Below are 19,091 nucleotides of genomic sequence, written 5' to 3'. Positions count from 1 at the left end.
AAAGAGGCCGGCAAAGGGCACAGGGTGTCCCAACCACAGCCACAACCAGGGTGTCCTGACTGTACCTACACAGGGGTGAGTCAGTAAAGATGGGACATCTCGGGCATGGCTGGGAAGCTAACACCTGTCTGACTTGGGAAATGTCACCATAGTACCTAAGGGATGAGGGGGGAAGGCCCTTACTTATAACACACATCTGCTAAAGTGCTCTGGACGCCTGTCTGGGTGGGCAGCAGGGCAGGGCACTCCAGTCCGGGCCTTCCCAGAGCCTGCACTGGTGGTTGTCGTGAGAGGAGGGGCGGGGCCAGGCGCTATGCAGTTGGGTGCTGTGCATAGTGTGGCCGCTGGGGCCCAGAGAAACCCCAGGGCCGAGGAAGGAAGGAGGGAGCAGAGCAGGAGGGACAGCTCAAAGTGCCTTGTTAGGGGTGGGTCAAAGCCCCGTGAAACACGTTCAGACAAGGGGAGGGCTCTCTGCTTCCTGGAGCCCCCACCAGCAGAGCGCTGCCCTGCCCAGCCTCTCCCACCCCCTGCAGCTGTGGCCAGAAGGTGTGCAGGCGGGTGGCGGTGGAGCATCCTCACTTGGGGGGGCTGGTCAGAGCCTTTACCAAATACCGCTCGACCTGCCTCCAGGGGGCGCAAGGATCCGAGCTGAGGCCCGCTTTGGAACGTGATCATCGATCTGAGAACCTGCGGGGAAATAAGTCGGAAAAGTCAACTAGGCAGAAGCTCTCTGGGTTAGCAGGCTCCCTGTCACCGCTGAGGCTCAGACCTCTCCCGCCCCTCAAAGGAATGCTGTCCACCTCTTTTAGGGCAGGTCAGGGACTGTGTATTTGTATGTGCATGTGCCTGAGGAGGTGTTGGATTTTCCTGGAGCTGGAATTTGCTGGTAGTTGAGTGCTGGGAAACTAGGAACTCAACACAGGTCCGCTGGATGAGCAGTACCTGCTCCTTACTGCTGAGCTATCTCTCCAGCCCCGTGCCTGCCTTTTCAACATGGTTTCTTGGAATTGAACTCAGGTCCTCGCGCTTGCAAGGCAAATGCTTTACTGACGGAGCCACTCCTCAAGTCCCAGGTATTCAGTCATTTAACCCTCATGACTCTATTCCATTATCTGGATGAGAAACCTAGGGCTCAGGGTATCACATTTTACAGCAGCAGGGGTGTGAACCCAGGTTTTCCTGACTCCCAGCTACTTTAGGAGCTTCTCCACTCACTCACGTGGACAGCAATATTTGTGCTGTTAGACCAACGGATCAGCCAGCGGTCACACAGACCTTCACACACAGGTCTCGGTTGATGTGGGATTCCCCTCTATATGTTGTGAATAGGTTATATTTCCACTGGTTAATAAAGACGCTGATTTGGCCAATAGCTAGGCAGAACAGAGCCAAGCTGGGGGGGGGAGGGGGGTCCAAACAGATACAGGGAGAAGGGCGGAGTCAGGGAGACGCTATCAGCCGCTGGAGAAGCAAGATGTGAGGTTAAGAAGTCACAAGCCTCGTGGTAAAATGTAGAATAATAGAAATGGGCTCATTTAAGTCGTAAGATCTAGTTAATAATAAGCTTGAGCTAATAGGTCAAACAGTTTGTAATTAATACAAAGCCTCTGAGTGGTTATCCGGGAACCGGCGGACAGGAGAGAAACCTCCAGTTACACTCAATGAATAGACCAGACACTGAAACAGGAAACTGGTAACTCTTTTGGAAAATGAATGACCCATACTCCAAAGGCCCTGCCTCTGGAATCCTAAGACTCAGAAAGATGGGTCTAGGGCCCCAGAGATCACAGTGGGGCATTATTCAGTGATCCCCACCTCCAACAGATTAAGACTTGGGGCTGGAAGAGAGATGACAGGCAACTTGATGTCTACTTTGTCTGAAGGAGCCACTGTCCAGTCATGGCTCTTGGACTGGGGCAGAAGAGGCAACCGACTAGTGAGGCCCCAGAGGCTCAGGGTCTTACCACTTCATGTGGGGTCAGTTGTTGTAGGCTGTGGTGTGCTTGGGAGACCCTGAGAAGCCACACATCCCACACACATCCCACACAGTGTGTTCAGACAGTGCACAAGAAACAGCACCTAGCATTCATGTCCCACTGTGGCAGTGAGTAGCCCTTTGAGAGTGTTTTTGGAGGTCACCTCCCCACAGGCCACTAGCACCTCCTGTGGGAACCACAGGTTCCTGGCATAAGCTGCTCTTCTAAGAGCACAAAGCTGAGCACCTGGGGACAGCCCCTGTCCTCATGGCTCTACAAAGGACCTACAGGCTGCAGTTTACTGCCCAGGCCTCTCTCCTGCCTGCCTGCACCTGCCAGCACCTTCCACATCCTCGTCCTTACCGGAAAGGCTGAAGCTGGATTCATGAAGGTCCCGCATGCCCCCATGCCTGGTGACTGGCCGTGTGGGAGTGTCCGCCAGTGGCGTTCCCATCTCTTTTTTCCCAGGGTGGACAACAACAGCGACGTCCCCTAGGTAGGGAGTGCGGTCCACTGCCCTCACTTTTAAGGTCTGGTGAAGAGAAAAGACAGGAATGTCAAGGCCAAGCACACAGCTGCAACCTCCTCCACCGACACCCGCTAGGACCCACAGGACCCAAGATGCATAGGCAACAGGTTTCTAGTTTCTGTAGTTCCAAGTGCTGACGTAATGCTTTCCTAGCTTCTATGTAGGATGAGTGTATGCATGCACACATACATGTGCGTGTGCAGAAAGTGCCTCAGTCTCTGCCCTCTGCTTGGGTGGGATCCTTCTAGGGGAGTTTGCCAGAGAGACAGCTGAGGAATTCCTCCACAGTGAACATCCTGACAGTGTCCTGACAAGATCAGGCTCCCAACAGGCAGACCTTTCAGTGTGGTCTGACAACCCAGAGAAAACTTGGGCTAGATAGAGTTGGTGTAGCTGTGGGACACTGCCGGAAGCAATACTAAATAAAGGGTTAGGAGCTGTACTGCACAAATCAGGCCACCAAGGCTCCGGCCTCAGCTCTGTCACTTAGAGCTGTCCTGGCCTAGGTCCGTGATGGTGACTCACTATATTAGAAGTACCATGGTGACTGGGAGGAAGTGTGTTGGAGGACGTGCAGGTGGCCAAGGGAGCAGCAGCAATAGCGGCAGAGATGTGAGCACTCCTTTGGGAGGGAGCCTCAATTGCGCTTTTACATGCTGCCTGCCCAGTCTAATTGAGAGAAACAACAGGCACGGGGATTTCTGAAGGCGTCCTTGGCGTTAGCGAGAGGGGCCAGGAACAGAGCAATCAGCCTGTATATGGGAGGAGCTCACTGGCCACAGACACACCCACCAGCCTCCCTCCCTCTCTGCTTGCCCGTTTACATTTTGTCTGCTGAGACTGCAGAGGTGGCTCAGAGGTTTAAAGTGTGTGCTGCTCCTGCAGAGGCCCTGAGTTCAGTTCTTATAATCACCAGTAACTCTAGCTCCAAGGGCATCCGAACCCTCTGGCCTCCATGGGCACCCTTCCTCACATGTGTATACATACATACACGTACAAACAAACACATTAATAATAATAATAAAACAATAGATCTATGCAAAATGGGATGTGGAAACCAGAATTTTCCAACTCCACTATCCCTTTTGCCTCTGTCACATAGGGTCCTGCACAGATGGTGACAGACAGCATCCAGAGGAAACGCTGTGTTACAGCTTGTCTGAATGGAATTCTCTAGGAGATGGGACTTGGCTGGCAGAAGCAGGTCATTGGGGTCACTCTGAAGGCTACCAGCCGGCCTCTGGTTCTGACTTCCGGCTTCTTCCCTGCCTGCTGCCCACGAACCATCAGCCACTGCACCAGTGGTTCCCAGCCTGCCTAATGCTGCGACCCCTTTTTACATTTTTTAATATTTTATTTAAATAACATTTTCATTTATTTAACATACTGACTGCAGTCTCCCATCCCCTTTTCCACCTATTCCCCTCTCCCTTCCCTCCTCCTCCATCTCCACTTCAGAAAGGGGCAGGCCTCCTCTCAGACACTCAAGGGGAGGCAGGACTGAGCTCCTCCCCTGTGTCAAGGCTGGGCAAGGTAATTCAGCATGGGGAGCAGGTTCCCAAAAGCCAATTGCTGTGATCCTTTAATACAGTTCCTTATGTTGTGGTGTGACTCCCAACTATAAAATTATTTAATTGCTACTTCATAACTGTAGTTTTTCTACTGTTATGAATTGTAATGTCAGTATCTGATACGTGGCCCCTGCGGGGGTCACGGCCCACAGGTTGAGAACCACTGTTTCACACACTCCCATTATCATGAATTTACCAGGTCACATTAAAGCTTCTGAAATTATGAGCTCAGTTAACCCTTTCCTCTCTTAAGGCATTCGGGTCACACTGGTGCAGAAGTAACATAGAACACGACAGTATCTGAGAGTTAATGGAGAAAAGTGAACATGTTCCCCCACAGGGGCCTTGACCTCGTCCCACCCCATCTTACCTTCTCTCTCTGCACCAGCTTCTTATAGACAATGTCTGGGAAAGACCGCAGGGGACAGAACTTGCCAGTACCCTCTGCGCACATGAAGACGCCATTCTCATACACGACGCGTCCGCGGCTGATGGTGACCAGCGGCACGCCATGGCAGCGCATGTTCTCATACAAATTGAAGTCTCCACCCTGCACCTGGGTGCTGGCTGAGATGGTCCTGGTGGGAGATGAGGGGGGAACAAGATCTGAGTACCAGTAAAGAGAGTACAGCTTGATGCAACGAGATGCTGCCCGGTAGGAAGGCATGGTACCCAGAGCTGTCTGATGGGGCTTAATTCCATCCCCTCACAATTCTTTCTTTATTATGTAGACAATATTCTGTCTGCATGTGTGCCTGCAGGCCAGAAGAGGGCGCCAGATCCCATTACAGATGGTTGTGAGCCACCATGCGGTCACTGGGAATTGAACTCAGGACCTCTGGAAGAGCAGTCAGTGCTCTTAACCTCTGAGCCATCTCTCCAGCCCTCCCCTCACAATTCTTGTGTTGAAATCTTTATCCCTAGCATCTCAGAATGGAGACACAGAGCCTTTAGAGAATTAATGCAAAAAAAAATTAAGGCTTTTGTACATAAGAAGTGTAGGCTGGTCAGTGGTGGCACACGGCTCTAATCCCAGGATTTAGGAGGCAGAGACAGGTGGATCTCTGTGAGCTTGAGGCCTGTCTGGTCTACAGAATGAGTTTCAGGGCAGGCTCCAAAGCTACACAGAAAAATCCTGTCTCAAAAACAACAAAAACTAGTGTGTATTTTTCCCATCTGTCTGGTCCCTTAGAAGCAGGTACAGAGACACTGGACATGGGTATACATGAGCAAGGGAGGCGGACAGTCACATGGGAGGCACGCCACCGTCACATTCCTCTACCCTGGAAACGCTGCAAAGGTCATTCGCCTTTGCCGTTCTGGAATAAAGTCCCCCCAGGCCCAGGAGACTAGCGGCAAGCTTTACTTTGTGGCTTCTGGGTCCCACACCACCACGTCGGCATCGGCTCCAGGGATGATGCGGCCCTTGCGAGGATACAGGTTGAGAATCTTGGCTGCGTTGGAACTGGTGACAGCTACGAAGCGGTTCTCATCCATCTTTCCTCCAACCTGGAATGTGGCAAATGTGTCAGACCAGCCTGGATCTGGACGTATGGCTTCCTCTGCAGGCACTTGCTATCCAGCCTGTGGTCTTAGCTCAGAGGGCCACAGCTGTGGTCCTAAGGCAAACAGTGCTATAGGCACTGTCCCAATACGAGGCACTGGGCAGAGCTTGAGACCCTGCGTGCCCCTTCATCCCTCACTCAGCCACGCTGGTGACTTGTGCCTAAGGCTGCCTGCCTGGGGCAAATGCACCCCCTAGATAAGGTCCACACATGTGCCCACTTGGGATGACTAAGGAGCTTCCCTTCGTGTGCAAAAGCTTATGTCTCCTTGTTTGCTGGTATTGTCCCAAGGCCCACATAGGATGCCTGAAACTACAGAGAACTGAGCCCGATTCAGAGTAGGCTTACTTCATATACATGCTCACCTACAACCAAGTTAACTCAAAAGTTAGGCACCGCAGGAAGCTAACAAAAACTAATAGAATAATTTATCAATATACTGTAACAAAAATTATTTAATACTTACAGTATGGGATGTGGTAGCTCATGTCAGTAATTTTAGTTCTGGGAAAGCTGAGGTAGGACTCTTGTGAGTTTAAGGCCAGTCTGGATTACAAAATGAGTTCCAGACCATCCTGGGGTACAGTGTGAAACCCTGTCTCAAACAAACAACTTCCGCAAACTATGACTTATTTTTAGAATTTCCCACTGTTTTGTGGACTGTGGACCACCTGAAGCTGGAGATGGCTGGGAGAGGCTGAAGTGTATTCTGGGTTCTGAAAGAGCTGCCTGCTCTGCCGCAGATAGCCGTGTCCCTCTCCTCCAGGGACAATGCCCCGAGCTAAGTCGCAGCCCAGGAGGCTGTTTTTAGGGCTTCAAATCTCTTTGCGCGTATACTGAGTGTTGAGAGTAACAATGACAGACCAAGACCAAAAACTACTTACTCTCCATGGGCAGAATAGGTGGCATTCAGATGAAATCCCAGCCCCTATCTTTCTGAAATTCAGTTAGACAAAATAGACCCAGAACTTCATATTTATATCTCTTGGCCCAAAAATCCCCTTCTAGAAATCTCTCCTAAGGAAGTAATTGGAAATGGTCACATTCATAAGCAAGGACTGCTCCAGAGTGGCATTTGAAGTGTGAGAACAAAGAAGAATTAAATACAGCATTTCCATTGAAAGGAGCATTACATAGCAATTTAAAAAAGACGTTTTGAGCCTTGCGATGTAGGCAGCGGTGGAACTCCAGCCTAGTGTGTATGAAGAGCTAAGTTAGATCACAAGTCCCAAATTCCACCTTTTTAAAAAGCCCACAGCTTTGTAGAGTTCTAGGAAGACACTCAAAAGGACTTAAAATATGTAGGGGAGAAAAGATGAATCCAGTTACTAAAATAATGTATCTAGCTAGGCACCGTGGCTTGCGTCTAAAATCCTGTCACTTGGGAGGATGAAGCAGGAAGACCTCCAAACAGTCAAGGCCAAACCTGTCTACACAGTGAGATCCTGCCTCAGAAACCAACAGGAAAAATCCAGTACATGTGCCGAAGTAGGAAGAAGTAAATGCTAAAGTTCCAACTGCATGGATTTCCCCCATAGTCTTCTAAACTGTCACGTTTTGTTAACAGGACCTATCACTTTCTGATGTAATGGGGCGAGCCTTTCCGCCCCTCGCATGTGTGAGCTGATGCTATGCTAGCTAAGCCTGACCTCCGCCATCTACGGATACTACCAACCTCTTGCCTTGCTACTGGGTACCACAGCTCTCCTGCGAAGGCTATTCTTGGTGGTCAGCTTAACTGGAATTAGCTGAAACTCAGGCAGCTAGGCACGACTGTGAGGGATTATTCTTGATTGGATCATTTGAGGTTAGAAGGCCCACCCCTAAATCTGGACCACACTTTCTAAAAGCAAACACACACACACACACACACACACACACACACACACACACACACACACACACACGGACATGGAAGAAGGGAGCTTTTTTCTCTTTGCCTGCTCGTCCTCACTCTTGCTGGCAAGTTCATACACACTGCTGCTGAGACATTCCTTCACTGATATTAGAGCCTGCTTTGCTGGGATTCCAACATACACCAGGGACCAGCTGAGACATCCAGCCTCTATCAGTCCCGTTCCTCTAGAGGACCCTGACTAACACACCCTGATGAGTGGGCTTCGCTGGGATCTTCAGTGTGGGCAAGGCTGCAGACACCTACCACGCCCCTTTCCCAGATCACACCTACCACGCCCCTTTCCCAGATCACGCTCATTCGATCCTGCACGCCGCTCACACCATGTGGGATCTTGGTGAAGTCTTCCTTGCCCATGGCTTTCTGCTTCGTGGTGAATGGCCGGTGATCTGATGCCACAATGTTCAGAGTGTCGCTGGAGAGAGGGAGAAGTGACAAGTGAGGGGACAGGAGGCCGATCTCCCAGTGGGTGGGGAACAAGCTGAGGGGGAAAGCCTGGGCTTGGGAACCCAGAAAATGCATTTCCAACCTGACCCTGCTGCTTACTTGCTGGGTGACCTCTAACGGTTTGTTTCTTTCCTTTAAATGAACAGTTTATCTATCCACAGAATTGGCATATGCACAGGGCATGTTCCAGGAGACTCCAACCCTTTGGTTGGTGACTGGTAAAATAGCAGGTGGAGAACAACTTGCCCACCATTTAGGGCTTAGCTGGGGGTGAGATGGCAGAGGTGGGCTTCATGTCCAGGACTCACGTGCCAGCTTGTTCCCACCAGCTTGCCTGCCTCACACTGTCCCGGCAAGACACACACAACAGGTGTTTGACAAAGCTTTTCCAAGTTCAGTGCTAACCTTGCTAAGTGACTGGGAGTCAAAGCATTCAGGAGAAAGGGTGCCAAGACTTAACAAGCCACCATCTAGAAGCGGAAGACGTTGTCACCAATGTCATTCACGGCAAAGTCTTCACACGGTGAGGGCTATGAGTACCTAAGGCTCAACCAGGACCTCAGGCAGATACAGAACTGGGAAGGGATGTGAGGGAGGCGTGCTGCAGCATGCTGTCTGCCAAAGAGGGAGATTTCTAGACTAGAAGCCTCAGCTATGAAAATGCTTCTGCCACTAAGGCAAAGCAACCCTAGGAAGGACCTGACTGCAGCAAGGAGATCATGCGGAACCAGGGACATTGCTGGGAGTGCCCAGTAGAGACCCCAAGGCTCTCACAGTCTTTGTAGGTAAGTACATGAGCTACAGGGGACACCCACTCTGAAGGGGCTCTGGACTCAGAACAGGGTGTGATGGGTATGGGGGCAGATTTTGAGGCTACCGGACAGTCGCCAGTCAGGCTACATGGAGGGCTGTCTCTCCCGGGAGCTCTCAGGCTCATCAGTTAAGGCTCTTGCCAAAGACTAATGTTCCTGGCAAGTCCACAGCAAGATGACTAGGCTCTTTGGTAAGAGGGCTGACCTCAGTCAGGGTTCCAGAGACAGGAAGAGACTTCCGGAGAGCAGGAGTGTTCTAGGCCCCCGAGGCTCCCCACACCCCACACCTTTTTTTTTTTTTTTTTTTTTTTTTTTTTTTTTTTTTTTTTTTTTTTTTTTTTTTTTTTTTTTTTTTTTTTTTTTTTTTTTTTTTTTTTTTTTTTTGCTTTTTCGAGACAGGGTTTCTCTGTGGTTTTTGGAGCCTGTCCTGGAACTAGCTCTTGTAGACCAGGCTGGTCTCGAACTCACAGAGATCCGCCTGCCTCTGCCTCCCAAGTGCTGGGATTAAAGGCGTGCGCCACCACAGCCCGGCCTCCCCACACCTTCTGCACCTACAGAAGCCATGGGAAATGAGGATGTCTCAGGGTTTACTCTCTTCTCAGAGACCCCCCAGATATCCAGATGAGGCTTAGACCAGGGGAGAGACCAACACAGAATAACACATTACAGGTCAGAAACCCTGAAACTCAGGCTCAACTTCCACCTTTAAATGAGCACCTATCTTCTTCAGAAGCAGGTACCACTCAGCAAGTGTGAATGAATGATGGTAAAATTATAGTTTATTTATTTCTTACTTACCTATTTATTTGTGTGTGTGTGTGTTCACGCACACACGCACACACATACATGCACACATGCTTACCACTGCATGAGCATGGAGAACAAAGGACAATTTTCCTTCTAACACATGGGTTCTGGGGATTAAACTCAAGTTGTCAGGTTTGGTGGCAATGGTCTTTCACCGGCTGAGGTATCTCACTTGCTCAGGAAACCAGACTTGAAAAAGGGAACTGACACCTGGGTTTCCAGCCAGCATTCTGCACTGCATGAGCTATACCAGTAACATGTTATAGGAGAAAATTATAGTAATCATAAATTCTTACAAATAGTTAAAATTTTGCCCTGAATCCTATAAAATAGCACACATTTACAATGTGCACTGATTAAAAAGGAACTAGAACTATTTCTCTACCATATGAAATCATAATTCTTACATGAGAATTTAAATAATTAAAGTAAATGGAAAACAGGCTTTATGAAAAATTATTCAATGACCAATGCTTCCTTTTCCTGTCTATTTGAGTATGGACGGATTGGACGTTTACTGTGCTTTTGTTCCTTTGGCAAATTTGCTTATAGCAAGTGGAACATTTCAAAGGACGCTCTGACGTTGAACCAAGTCTTTATTATAGTGTTTTTTAATACGTATATATGAGTGTTGTGCATATTTGTGTGTATGTGGGTGCACCATCTGTGCATGCATTCAGAGCCCCAAAGTTGCCACCAGGTGCCTTCTCCAGTGGCTCCCCACTTTATTTACTGGGTCACTTGGGCACCTCCACTTGGCTGTCAGACTCTTGAACAATGACCCCAGGAAAGCAGAGTTTCAACAAAAACCTTCATGTTGAGAGAAGAGACGGAAGCTTGGTGAGGAAGCGGAAAAACTTGTCTCTGCAAAGAGATTTCACCCAGATCTGACAACCTGCCAGACTATCTTTAAAGAGAGATTGGAGCTACACTAAGACGGGTCAGCGATGGACAAGACCACACCTTGACCAGTATAGTTCAGTTATGTGTGCCTCTTGCCCTCTCCAGAAACCCAAACTTCTCTTCCAGGGGCTGAGAGGTTCTTTGGTACACTGACCTATTAGGTTAGCCTACAGCCAAGCTCTGGGTGAGACATGGGTGGTCTAGCCCGCTCTCGCACCAAAGGGATAGTTAAGCCCCATGTACTGTAGAAAGTGGCCTGAGGTAAGTGACCTCATGAGGGCCCTTGCTGGTGCTGGAAGGTGACTAAAAACCATGTCTGGGCATGGAGAAGACAGTCCCATCTTTCTTCCTCCTTTATCCGCTCCAGTATGAACAGAGAGAGCTAGGGGAGTTGGTCAAGGAGCCGACTATAAACTAGACAGAACTTTAATAGCCAAAGGTAAGAGAAGGTACTGTCTCTTCCCGGAATGTCACTAGCAGAGGACAAAGAAGCTGTCCCGGAAACAAAACCAACATTTTCATGATTGTGCCTTGCCAAGTCCAGAATGTTCCTTGGACTGTTTTCTTCAGGTTGGGGTTGAGCATTAGATAGGGAGGGGATTGAGAATAGAGGTTGGTAGAGGGTGTACCAGGGGTGGAGAGAGGTGGGAAGGAACACATAGGAGAGAAACTGAGGCAACAACAGGGAGAGGTAAAGGTAAGTATGGCTTATTTCCACGCCAACTGGACTGAATTAAGAGCTGCCAGGGTGATAGGGAGGTACGCCTTTGAGTGTGCAGACGAGGGCTTTTCTAGAAAGGACTAACTGAGGAAGGAAGAACACAGGCTGTACCATCCCAAGGGCTGAGGGTCTGGGCTGAGTAAAAGGAAAGAAATCCAGGTAGCTATCTGCATTTCTCTGCTCTGTCTCTCGATCCACTTAGGTGTGGAGTCCCCGCAGCCTGCTCTGAAGCTTTCATAGAGGACCTAGCTCTGGGAAAGAGTTAAAATAAGCCTTCTTCTCTTACAAGTTGCTCCCTCAGTAACTAATGCAGTCAGGAAGAGAGGACCATACATATGAAGAGGTCCTATGTCCCAGCTCCCCCCTGGGCTTCAGAATGAGGTTTCAATGGCATCTAAAATGCTGGTCAATGCTCTCACTCCAAATGAAGTTGTCAGAGATGCTCAACAGGATAGCAGGGGACAGCTGGGCTCTGGAGGAAGAGGTTCAAGCAAAACCACCCCGAGGGCCCTATGGAACCAAATCCAGGCCATGTTTGGTTTCTAGTGTTGGAGGACATCACCTTAAAGACCTATAGCCCCCTGTGTGGAGTGCTGTTGGCTCCAATGCCTTACTTGGCCAGCAGGCTCATGAGGTAGGTAGAGGTGTTGGTGTCCAGTCTCAGAGGAGGCACTGTGACGTAGGCAGCCGCATGGGACCAGTCCTGGTGGTAGTAGTGCAAGCCTGTGAGTGTGGCATGTGCGTTGGTGGTCTCAGCCAGCACCACTTTCCCTGGAAGGAGAGTGGAAAGCATCACGAGGTGGTTGGACAGCACATCGCACTACTGACAGCAAACAGGAAAAGGCTCGCCCCCGTTTGCTCAGGCCCAGAGACTGGATCCCGAGGCTGAAAGCATAGAGATTTTGAGAAGTCTAGTATGGCCTGGCTGTGTACACATAGCTGTGGGGGAGTGAGGCAGGGGGATAGTGGGGCATGCATGTACTGCCAGGCCTAGTGGGCAGTCCAGGCTGTTCTCTGGGCAGGCAGGGGATGTGACAGCTCTGGGAGCAGCTGGGGTGGAATCCACAGCAGACCCAGAAGTCAGGAAGTCAGAAGAGGGAGGGGTCCATCTAGCAGGCTGGGCCAACAGTCCAGCCGGAATCCCTCAGGGGCCCTCAGCTGAAGAACAGGCAGAGTGTGGGGGTCCAGAGATCACAATGAAGGCTGTGGCACCCACGCCTCTGGCTTAGACTCACAGGGTTCTAGCTTAGCTTCGTTTCTTCTGTTACTAGGACCCCTTACAAGTGCCCCAGGCCACAGCTTCAGTACTACCAAGGGGGCTGCACTGGGAGCCACACGAAGGCCCCTCGAGGGTCAGACACAGGGCTCAAGGGAGAGAGAAGGGGAAGTTGGGCCCATGCACTGTTATTTTACCAGTGACGTCCACCATGGCCCCACTCCCGACATGCCCACTGGCATTGGTCTAGCATTTTATTAGTTGCCAAGGTAACTGTTAATTCAATATACCAGACCAAAAAGACATCAATTAATGACTCAGTTTAAGACTTTAATTTTACTTGACTGGGTCCAGGTAACAGACATTTCTGGAAAAGCTGCTGGGTAAACATGCGAGAGGAGAAAGTTCTCATGTACTGAGCCCAGGCTAGCTTGGGGCACTCTGAGGCAGACAATCATGAAGAAATGGGTAGGGCAGGCTAAGCCTGGTCTCAGCAGCCAAGCCTGGCAGAATCTGAGCTGAGGAACCCTGTCCTCTGATCCCACGGCACGAGGTACAAAGACTCACCTTGCATCTTAGCAGCCGCAATCACATCACCAGCCGAGATGCTGGACACATTGACCAGGTAGATGGGACAGTGAGTCTAAAGGCAAGAGACAGCAGGAAGTAGCATTACCTGCTCCTGTAAAGCTGCCACACCCCCAGACCACCCTTCTCTCAGTCCTGCACCGACACGCATCCCTGTGTGTCACTCGTTACTCGTGACTAGATGGTAGTTTACGCTCGGGATGCAGGGCTGGTGAGCTGAGTACACAAGAGGCTGCAGATGGAGGCCAGCATCGGGGACCACCAACCCGGAGGGTGACCTCAGGTAGCAGAGGATGAGTCTAAACCTCAGATTTTCTCTGATCTCATGTTTTTTTTTCCTGCTTCATTTTTTCGGTTCACAAACGTGAGGACCCAGAAACAGTCATAACCTAAACCTGACATTCCGATGCCGGCAGTCTGAAGGTTGCTTTATCGACGGACAGAATGTACTCGGGAGAAAAACCAGGCTCAGAGTCTGGGCTGGACATAACTGGTCTTGTAAACATCTGGGCTGTCATATGCATCAGCTATTCTACAGAACTGTGCAAGCATAGCCCACAGCCTAATTTCTTTGGGCATGCTTGCGCTAAGAACCAAGGGACTGATGGTTGGTCAGACCCTTCCTTATTGTGGGCTGGGTGTCCATCAGGAAGTATTTGGTAAGATAGCTGCTGTCATGGCAACAGAACAAGGTCCAGGAGCTAACAGGAAACCTTCCAAGATGACATTCTGTGTCTTTACTGGTTATCAAGTTAGGAGACAGGGGTTTTGAGATACCTGGTGTGAGCTGATCAATCCTAGGGCTGGTGATATGCAGCCTCCCTGTCCCCTACAATCCTAAGACCACACTTGAGCGTTTACATCCTTCTGGGTAGCCCTGGCCAGAGGGGAAGGTCCCAAGCAGGAGCCCTCATTAGAATCATGGGGTTGGGGGAAGACAAACTTTCAACACAGCATGCTGGGCACTATCCCAGTTTCTGATTGGCTGGGTCTCTCTGGAGCCCGAGAGCCTGTTTATCTGAGTCTGTAATTCGGACCCATAGTGCTGACTTTGCCATCCAGGAACCGCACCACTGGAAATCTAACCTTCTAGAGCCAGTGGCTCAGATTATCTGAGCAAATCAAACCCTTCAGTGACATCCTGCAGGAAAGGATAGTCCTTCCCAGGCACAAAGAACTCTCCAGAGCAAGTGATGCCATCATCATCATCCCGATTTCAGATAATGAGGGAGGAGATCAGAGGGGGCATGACGGGCATGTGGTTGAAAGCACGTATTTAATAGTTAAGAGCAAGGTTCTGGATTCTGGCGCAATCTCTAGCTGGTTCCCGCCACGCTCCACCAGTGCTTTGTTAAGGGCTTTTCCTGAACCGAACCCGGGAAAGCAGCGGGGAAAACAGAGGTCCCAGCAGCACAGGGTTAAATGATAACTGCCTAAGCCATTTATATTTGAGCAACGAATCTCAGCTTCCGCAGCTTCAGCCCTTCATCAGCTCAAAGGGGTGGAGCGGAGCGCTGGGGCGGGCAGGATGCACACCAGAACTTGGAGACTAATGTCCATTTATTTAGCTGCGGTCCTGAGAGCCGCTTGTGGCATTGGCCTCCAGTGTGGAGGATGGGGGCTACTTACCCTGTTTGCAATGGTGATGACACGGTGAGTGGCTTCAGCTTCCAGCTGTTAACAACAAGGGACAATAAGGAACCGACCTTCACCACCTCCTTCCAACCAGCTGCACCTGCCTGAGAGCTCTCTGCAGGGAGAGTGCTGGAGCAGCTGACACAGCAGAGGGGCTGGCTGCATCCACAGGGACTGGCTGTGGATAGGGGCAACACTCTGGCAGGAGCACCAGACCCCAACCACTAGCACTTCCACGGAAAGAGAGTCCCAGGATTTAGGATACCAGGTGCACCCTGGTGGATGCCACTCAGGGCTTAGAAAGGTACTTGCTGGGCAAGCCAGGTGACATGAAATGGTTGCTTGGGACCAACAGAGTTGGCCTCTAACGGCCACAAATGTACTGCGGCACCCTTCCCCCCATACACAAAGTGATAACAGCCAGATGTTTTCTGGATGGCCAGTCTGCCCCGGCACAGACCCAGGTCCATCTAGATACTGCCAGATGTTTTCTGGATGGCCATTCTACCTTGGCCCAGACCCAGGTCCATCTAGATACCGCCAGATGTTTTCTGGATGGCCAGTCTGCCCCAGCACAGACCCAGGTCCATCTAGATACCGCCAGATGTTTTCTGGATGGCCAGTCTGCCCCGGCACAGACCCAGGTCGATCCCTTTTATTTTTGTTTTTCAGGCCCGTCCCTTTTGAGCAGTAGATGCTGACAGTAGCAGGCGTTGTCATCACTACAACCTTGCTCTTCCTCTTGTTGCCCGGCACAGGCAGCTCAAGCCTGAGTCTGAGCTGGCCCCTCGCCAACCTTATCCCAGATCCACCCCATAAATCAAGTGCTCCAATTCTCCTGGAGTCCAGGCCTGCCTCACGTTCACAACATAACAGAAAATGACCTTGAACTTTTTGATCCTCCTGACTTCACCTCTCAATTGTAGGTGTTACATGTGGTGTTGGGTAAGTACCAGGACTTCACGCATGGCAGGCAAACATCTACCAAATGAGCTGCATTCCCAGCCCTGGTGCCTATTTCTCTAAGGATACTGAGGTGCCCAAGCAGGACCTACATTTAAACCGGTGGCCAACAGGCACAGGATAAAGGCAGGAATAAGGTACGCCACGTTGGCTCTTGAGTGATAGTAGGATCACACATCGGGTCTCCTGGAGCTTCAACTACTACCCCGCTATGACTGATTGGTTGATTGATTGGGATAGGCTCTCGCTATGTAGCCCAGGTCCGCCTGGAACCTGAGCCCTTTCTGCTTCAACCTTGTTGGAGCTGGGAATACAGATCCCACATGACCCTCCCATAACTCTGAGTTTTGGGCTTTGAAGAAGAAAGAGGTAGTTTTCTGCTTCAAAGGGTGAGTCTGTCGGAACACGGTACAAGCACAAGCAGGCATTATCAACCGTGGTTCCAGCAGCTAGAGCAGGATCTCTCAGCAGCAGACACTGGCCATCCAAGTCAACTCCCAATGAGTGCACACAGTGCCTTTCCTTCCCACCCTGGTGAGAAGCGGAGAGTCTGAGGGACCATGGACGGGCACGAGCTTTGTTTCTGGTGGGAAGGCTCCAAGTCTTCCTCAGTCAGAAGTGAATCTCCTGAACGCAGAGCCTGGACCTTAATTTTCTCCTAATGCACGAAGGCTCTGTCCCTTTTGTCATGGCACTCAGTTCTGAAGAAAGTGACCCTGAAATGATCTCCCCAAAGCCACAAGATGAGAATTAAATGGCGCATGATAGGGGTTTATCCTCTTTCCAAAGGAAGGTCAAGGCAGCCTCAACATTGGTTTTCCTTGGGAAGCTTCGAGATGGGAATTTCATCTATGGGGGAAAATGGTGTAACACATATTTCCCCTATGCAAATGATATAATTTTATTTTCCTTTATTCTGATAGAGGGTCTCATGTAGCCCAAGCTGGTTCCAAACTTGCTATATAACGTATTTTTGGCATTTCTCCAAAAGACTGCATGAGTGTGACGGTTTCCCATGGTCTCCTGACACGAATTCTTGGTCCCTAGATAGTGGTGGTGTTTCTAGAAACATGAGGTGAGGCTGAGCTGGAGGACAGAGGTCATAGGGATGGGTCTTCCCTGGTAGTTCCCTGGCCGCTTCCTGGTTGATCATCAAGGGAATAGCTCTCCTTTGCCACACGTCCCTGTCACCGTGACATTCTGATCAAGTGGAAACATCCACTGGATTCTTTGAAACCATGAGTGTGTGCAAAATAAATAAATAAAATGATAATAATAACAATAATAGTTTTCTCTCAGGCTTATCTTCAGTGATAGAAAGCTAATGAATACAGAAAGTCTACATGAAAAAAAAAGTGACCATAGACACAGGAACTTTCTCCTACCTCCTCTGGACGACTGATCTCGATTCCTTCTGGGCCTGTGATACCCAAATCTAGAGCCTCCTTAGCACCCTGAATAATAGCACAAGAAAGATAACTGAATTACAGAGATACAAGAAATTACCAAACCCCCAGAGACCGTAGAGTATGTCAGGCATGTCTTCCTTCCCTAATGCACATTTTCCAAAGAATAAATCCAGGGGCCTCAGGCAGTAAACTCCTCCTGATTCCCTTCTCACTTCTTAATGACTAGACAATACCTTCTATTCTTAAAAATACAGCCCAGTTGCTAAGCAACAGCTGTGGGGTACCAAAGACAAACACCATTAGTTGGTTTAAAAGTTCGAGCTGTCTCTGGAAATCTCAACACATGTCTCTGGTATCAGCGACTTCAAGATCAGCTTCATCCCAAGACTTAGGAGAACCAGAGAACAGACTTCTATGATGTAACAGTTTTGATGGACAGGTTTAGGAAAATGGAATGTTGCTGTTTATTTTTGCACGTTGTACCTCAAAAAATGTTCCCAAGAGATGTTCTAAATTATTTTGCTATAGTGGAATTTAAATATCATAACATCCACACTAAATTATTACCCAAGACTTAGGAAACCTCGTGGACCATAAAGAGATATTTTAGTATATATTTTAACATATATAACTTCACATATATGTATGTTTAAAGTTTGAATTTCAGACCAAGATTTGGCACCGCAGATGTCCACATCTCACATCATTTAACTACTAGATTTACTGAACCCTGAAGGACAGTGACAAATGATCAGGGTGCCCCTGAACACTGCGCCCACTGGCCCCACCCCCACCCAATAACCTCTACTGCTGACTTGCCTCAGCCACGAGCTCCCCGTTTTCAGCGTGAACTCGGGGGATCGCCCCAAAGTCCCTGCAGGCATGAAACACTTGGTAGAGCTCACTGTCTCGAAGCATGTACAGGTCCTTGTAGGTCATGAACATCTGGAAGGAGTTGACCCCCTTCTCCCTCACTAGTGTCTCCATTTCTGCTTTCACCTGGGAAGCAAAACAGAAAGTCAGTGCCAAGGAAGACCAGCAGGCACTGGCCCGGTGAAGAGATGGACCAGAAAGTGCTGAGAATGGTCAAGACTAATTCTGTCTCAGAGGCCTCGGTTCAGCGCGCTGTAAGCTCCAGTCAGTGCACACAGGACATGGCTCTCAGTGCCTGAGCCAACCACTGGCTCTCAGTGCCTGAGCCGACCACTGGCTCTCAGTGCCTGAGGCGACCACTGGCTCTCAGTGCCTGAGTCGACCACTGGCTCTCAGTGCCTGAGCCGACCATTAGGCATTCCTCCCCATTGGATGTTCATGAGACAGCGTGCACACATCTGAACATACTGAGCCCCAGCAGTCACTGCGAGGAGCCAATGCTCCCGAGTTTGGAGCATGGCCTTGGACTCTGTTGCAGTGTGATGCTCGCTGTGAAGGCAGGAAAATGGGTTCTTTAAGTTCGGCAGGACAGTCCCCTTCCCCCCTCCCCATCTTTATGGGTTCCTAAATGTTGTGTCTGGCACATTGGGGAGTGGTGGTGGGGGCACTGTTCACACACCCAGAAGAGCATCAGGCCCCAGCCAGCTCAGTTACACCCCGCTCTGTGAACCAGACCACTAGTACCTCCTTTGTGGGGTTCCATCAGCACTGTTACCTTGGGTGCCCACCAGGTGATACCCACATGGAGGGCATAGTCACAGCAGACCTTGGGGTCAGCGAGACCCCTGCACTTCTCATAGGCTTCCACGAGGGAGGTCTCCTTGTCAGGAAGGACATGGCCGATGATCATGGTGGTGCCTCCAACGAGCGCCGCCTGAAGGAACAAGGGGAAAGGTCGTCTTGTCACTGCTCTGCCTGCACTCACGCCACTATCAAGGAGAGACACGGTGCTCAGGGCTCAGGGTGCATTCGGAACAACCACGGGGATGGTGAAGATCAGACACAGCAAGGCTGGGGAGGCCTTAAGGGGTGGTTAAGAGAGGCATGGTGGATGATGTTCCTTAGAACTGTGGGTTTAGCAAACAAAGCTGCTTCTTCCTC

The 19,091-nt window shown here is 50.0% G+C and overlaps 1 protein-coding gene across 1 annotated transcript in view; it reads right to left on the bottom strand.

Moving 5' to 3' along the window:
• Positions 1-601: 601 nt before the first annotated feature.
• The window catches only part of Dpysl5 (dihydropyrimidinase like 5), a 49,068-nt gene continuing 30,578 nt past the window's right edge, over positions 602-19,091 (bottom strand). Inside the window, exons 2-12 of the mRNA XM_050128510.1 lie at positions 18,706-18,864; positions 17,877-18,056; positions 17,034-17,102; positions 14,680-14,724; positions 13,030-13,105; positions 11,861-12,017; positions 7,830-7,971; positions 5,443-5,585; positions 4,447-4,654; positions 2,340-2,508; positions 602-687 (exon numbers count right to left, since the gene is read on the bottom strand). Of these exons, the coding sequence (XP_049984467.1) occupies positions 602-687; positions 2,340-2,508; positions 4,447-4,654; positions 5,443-5,585; positions 7,830-7,971; positions 11,861-12,017; positions 13,030-13,105; positions 14,680-14,724; positions 17,034-17,102; positions 17,877-18,056; positions 18,706-18,864 (1,434 nt within the window). The remainder of the gene's footprint in view (positions 688-2,339; positions 2,509-4,446; positions 4,655-5,442; positions 5,586-7,829; positions 7,972-11,860; positions 12,018-13,029; positions 13,106-14,679; positions 14,725-17,033; positions 17,103-17,876; positions 18,057-18,705; positions 18,865-19,091) is intronic.

The sequence above is a fragment of the Alexandromys fortis genome, unplaced genomic scaffold (assembly GCF_014885135.2).
Source record: "Alexandromys fortis isolate MF-2015 unplaced genomic scaffold, M_Fortis_MF-2015_v1.1 scaffold_304, whole genome shotgun sequence".
NCBI classification, from domain to species: Eukaryota; Metazoa; Chordata; class Mammalia; order Rodentia; family Cricetidae; genus Alexandromys; species Alexandromys fortis.
This window is presented reverse-complemented; position numbering and strand designations above follow the sequence as displayed.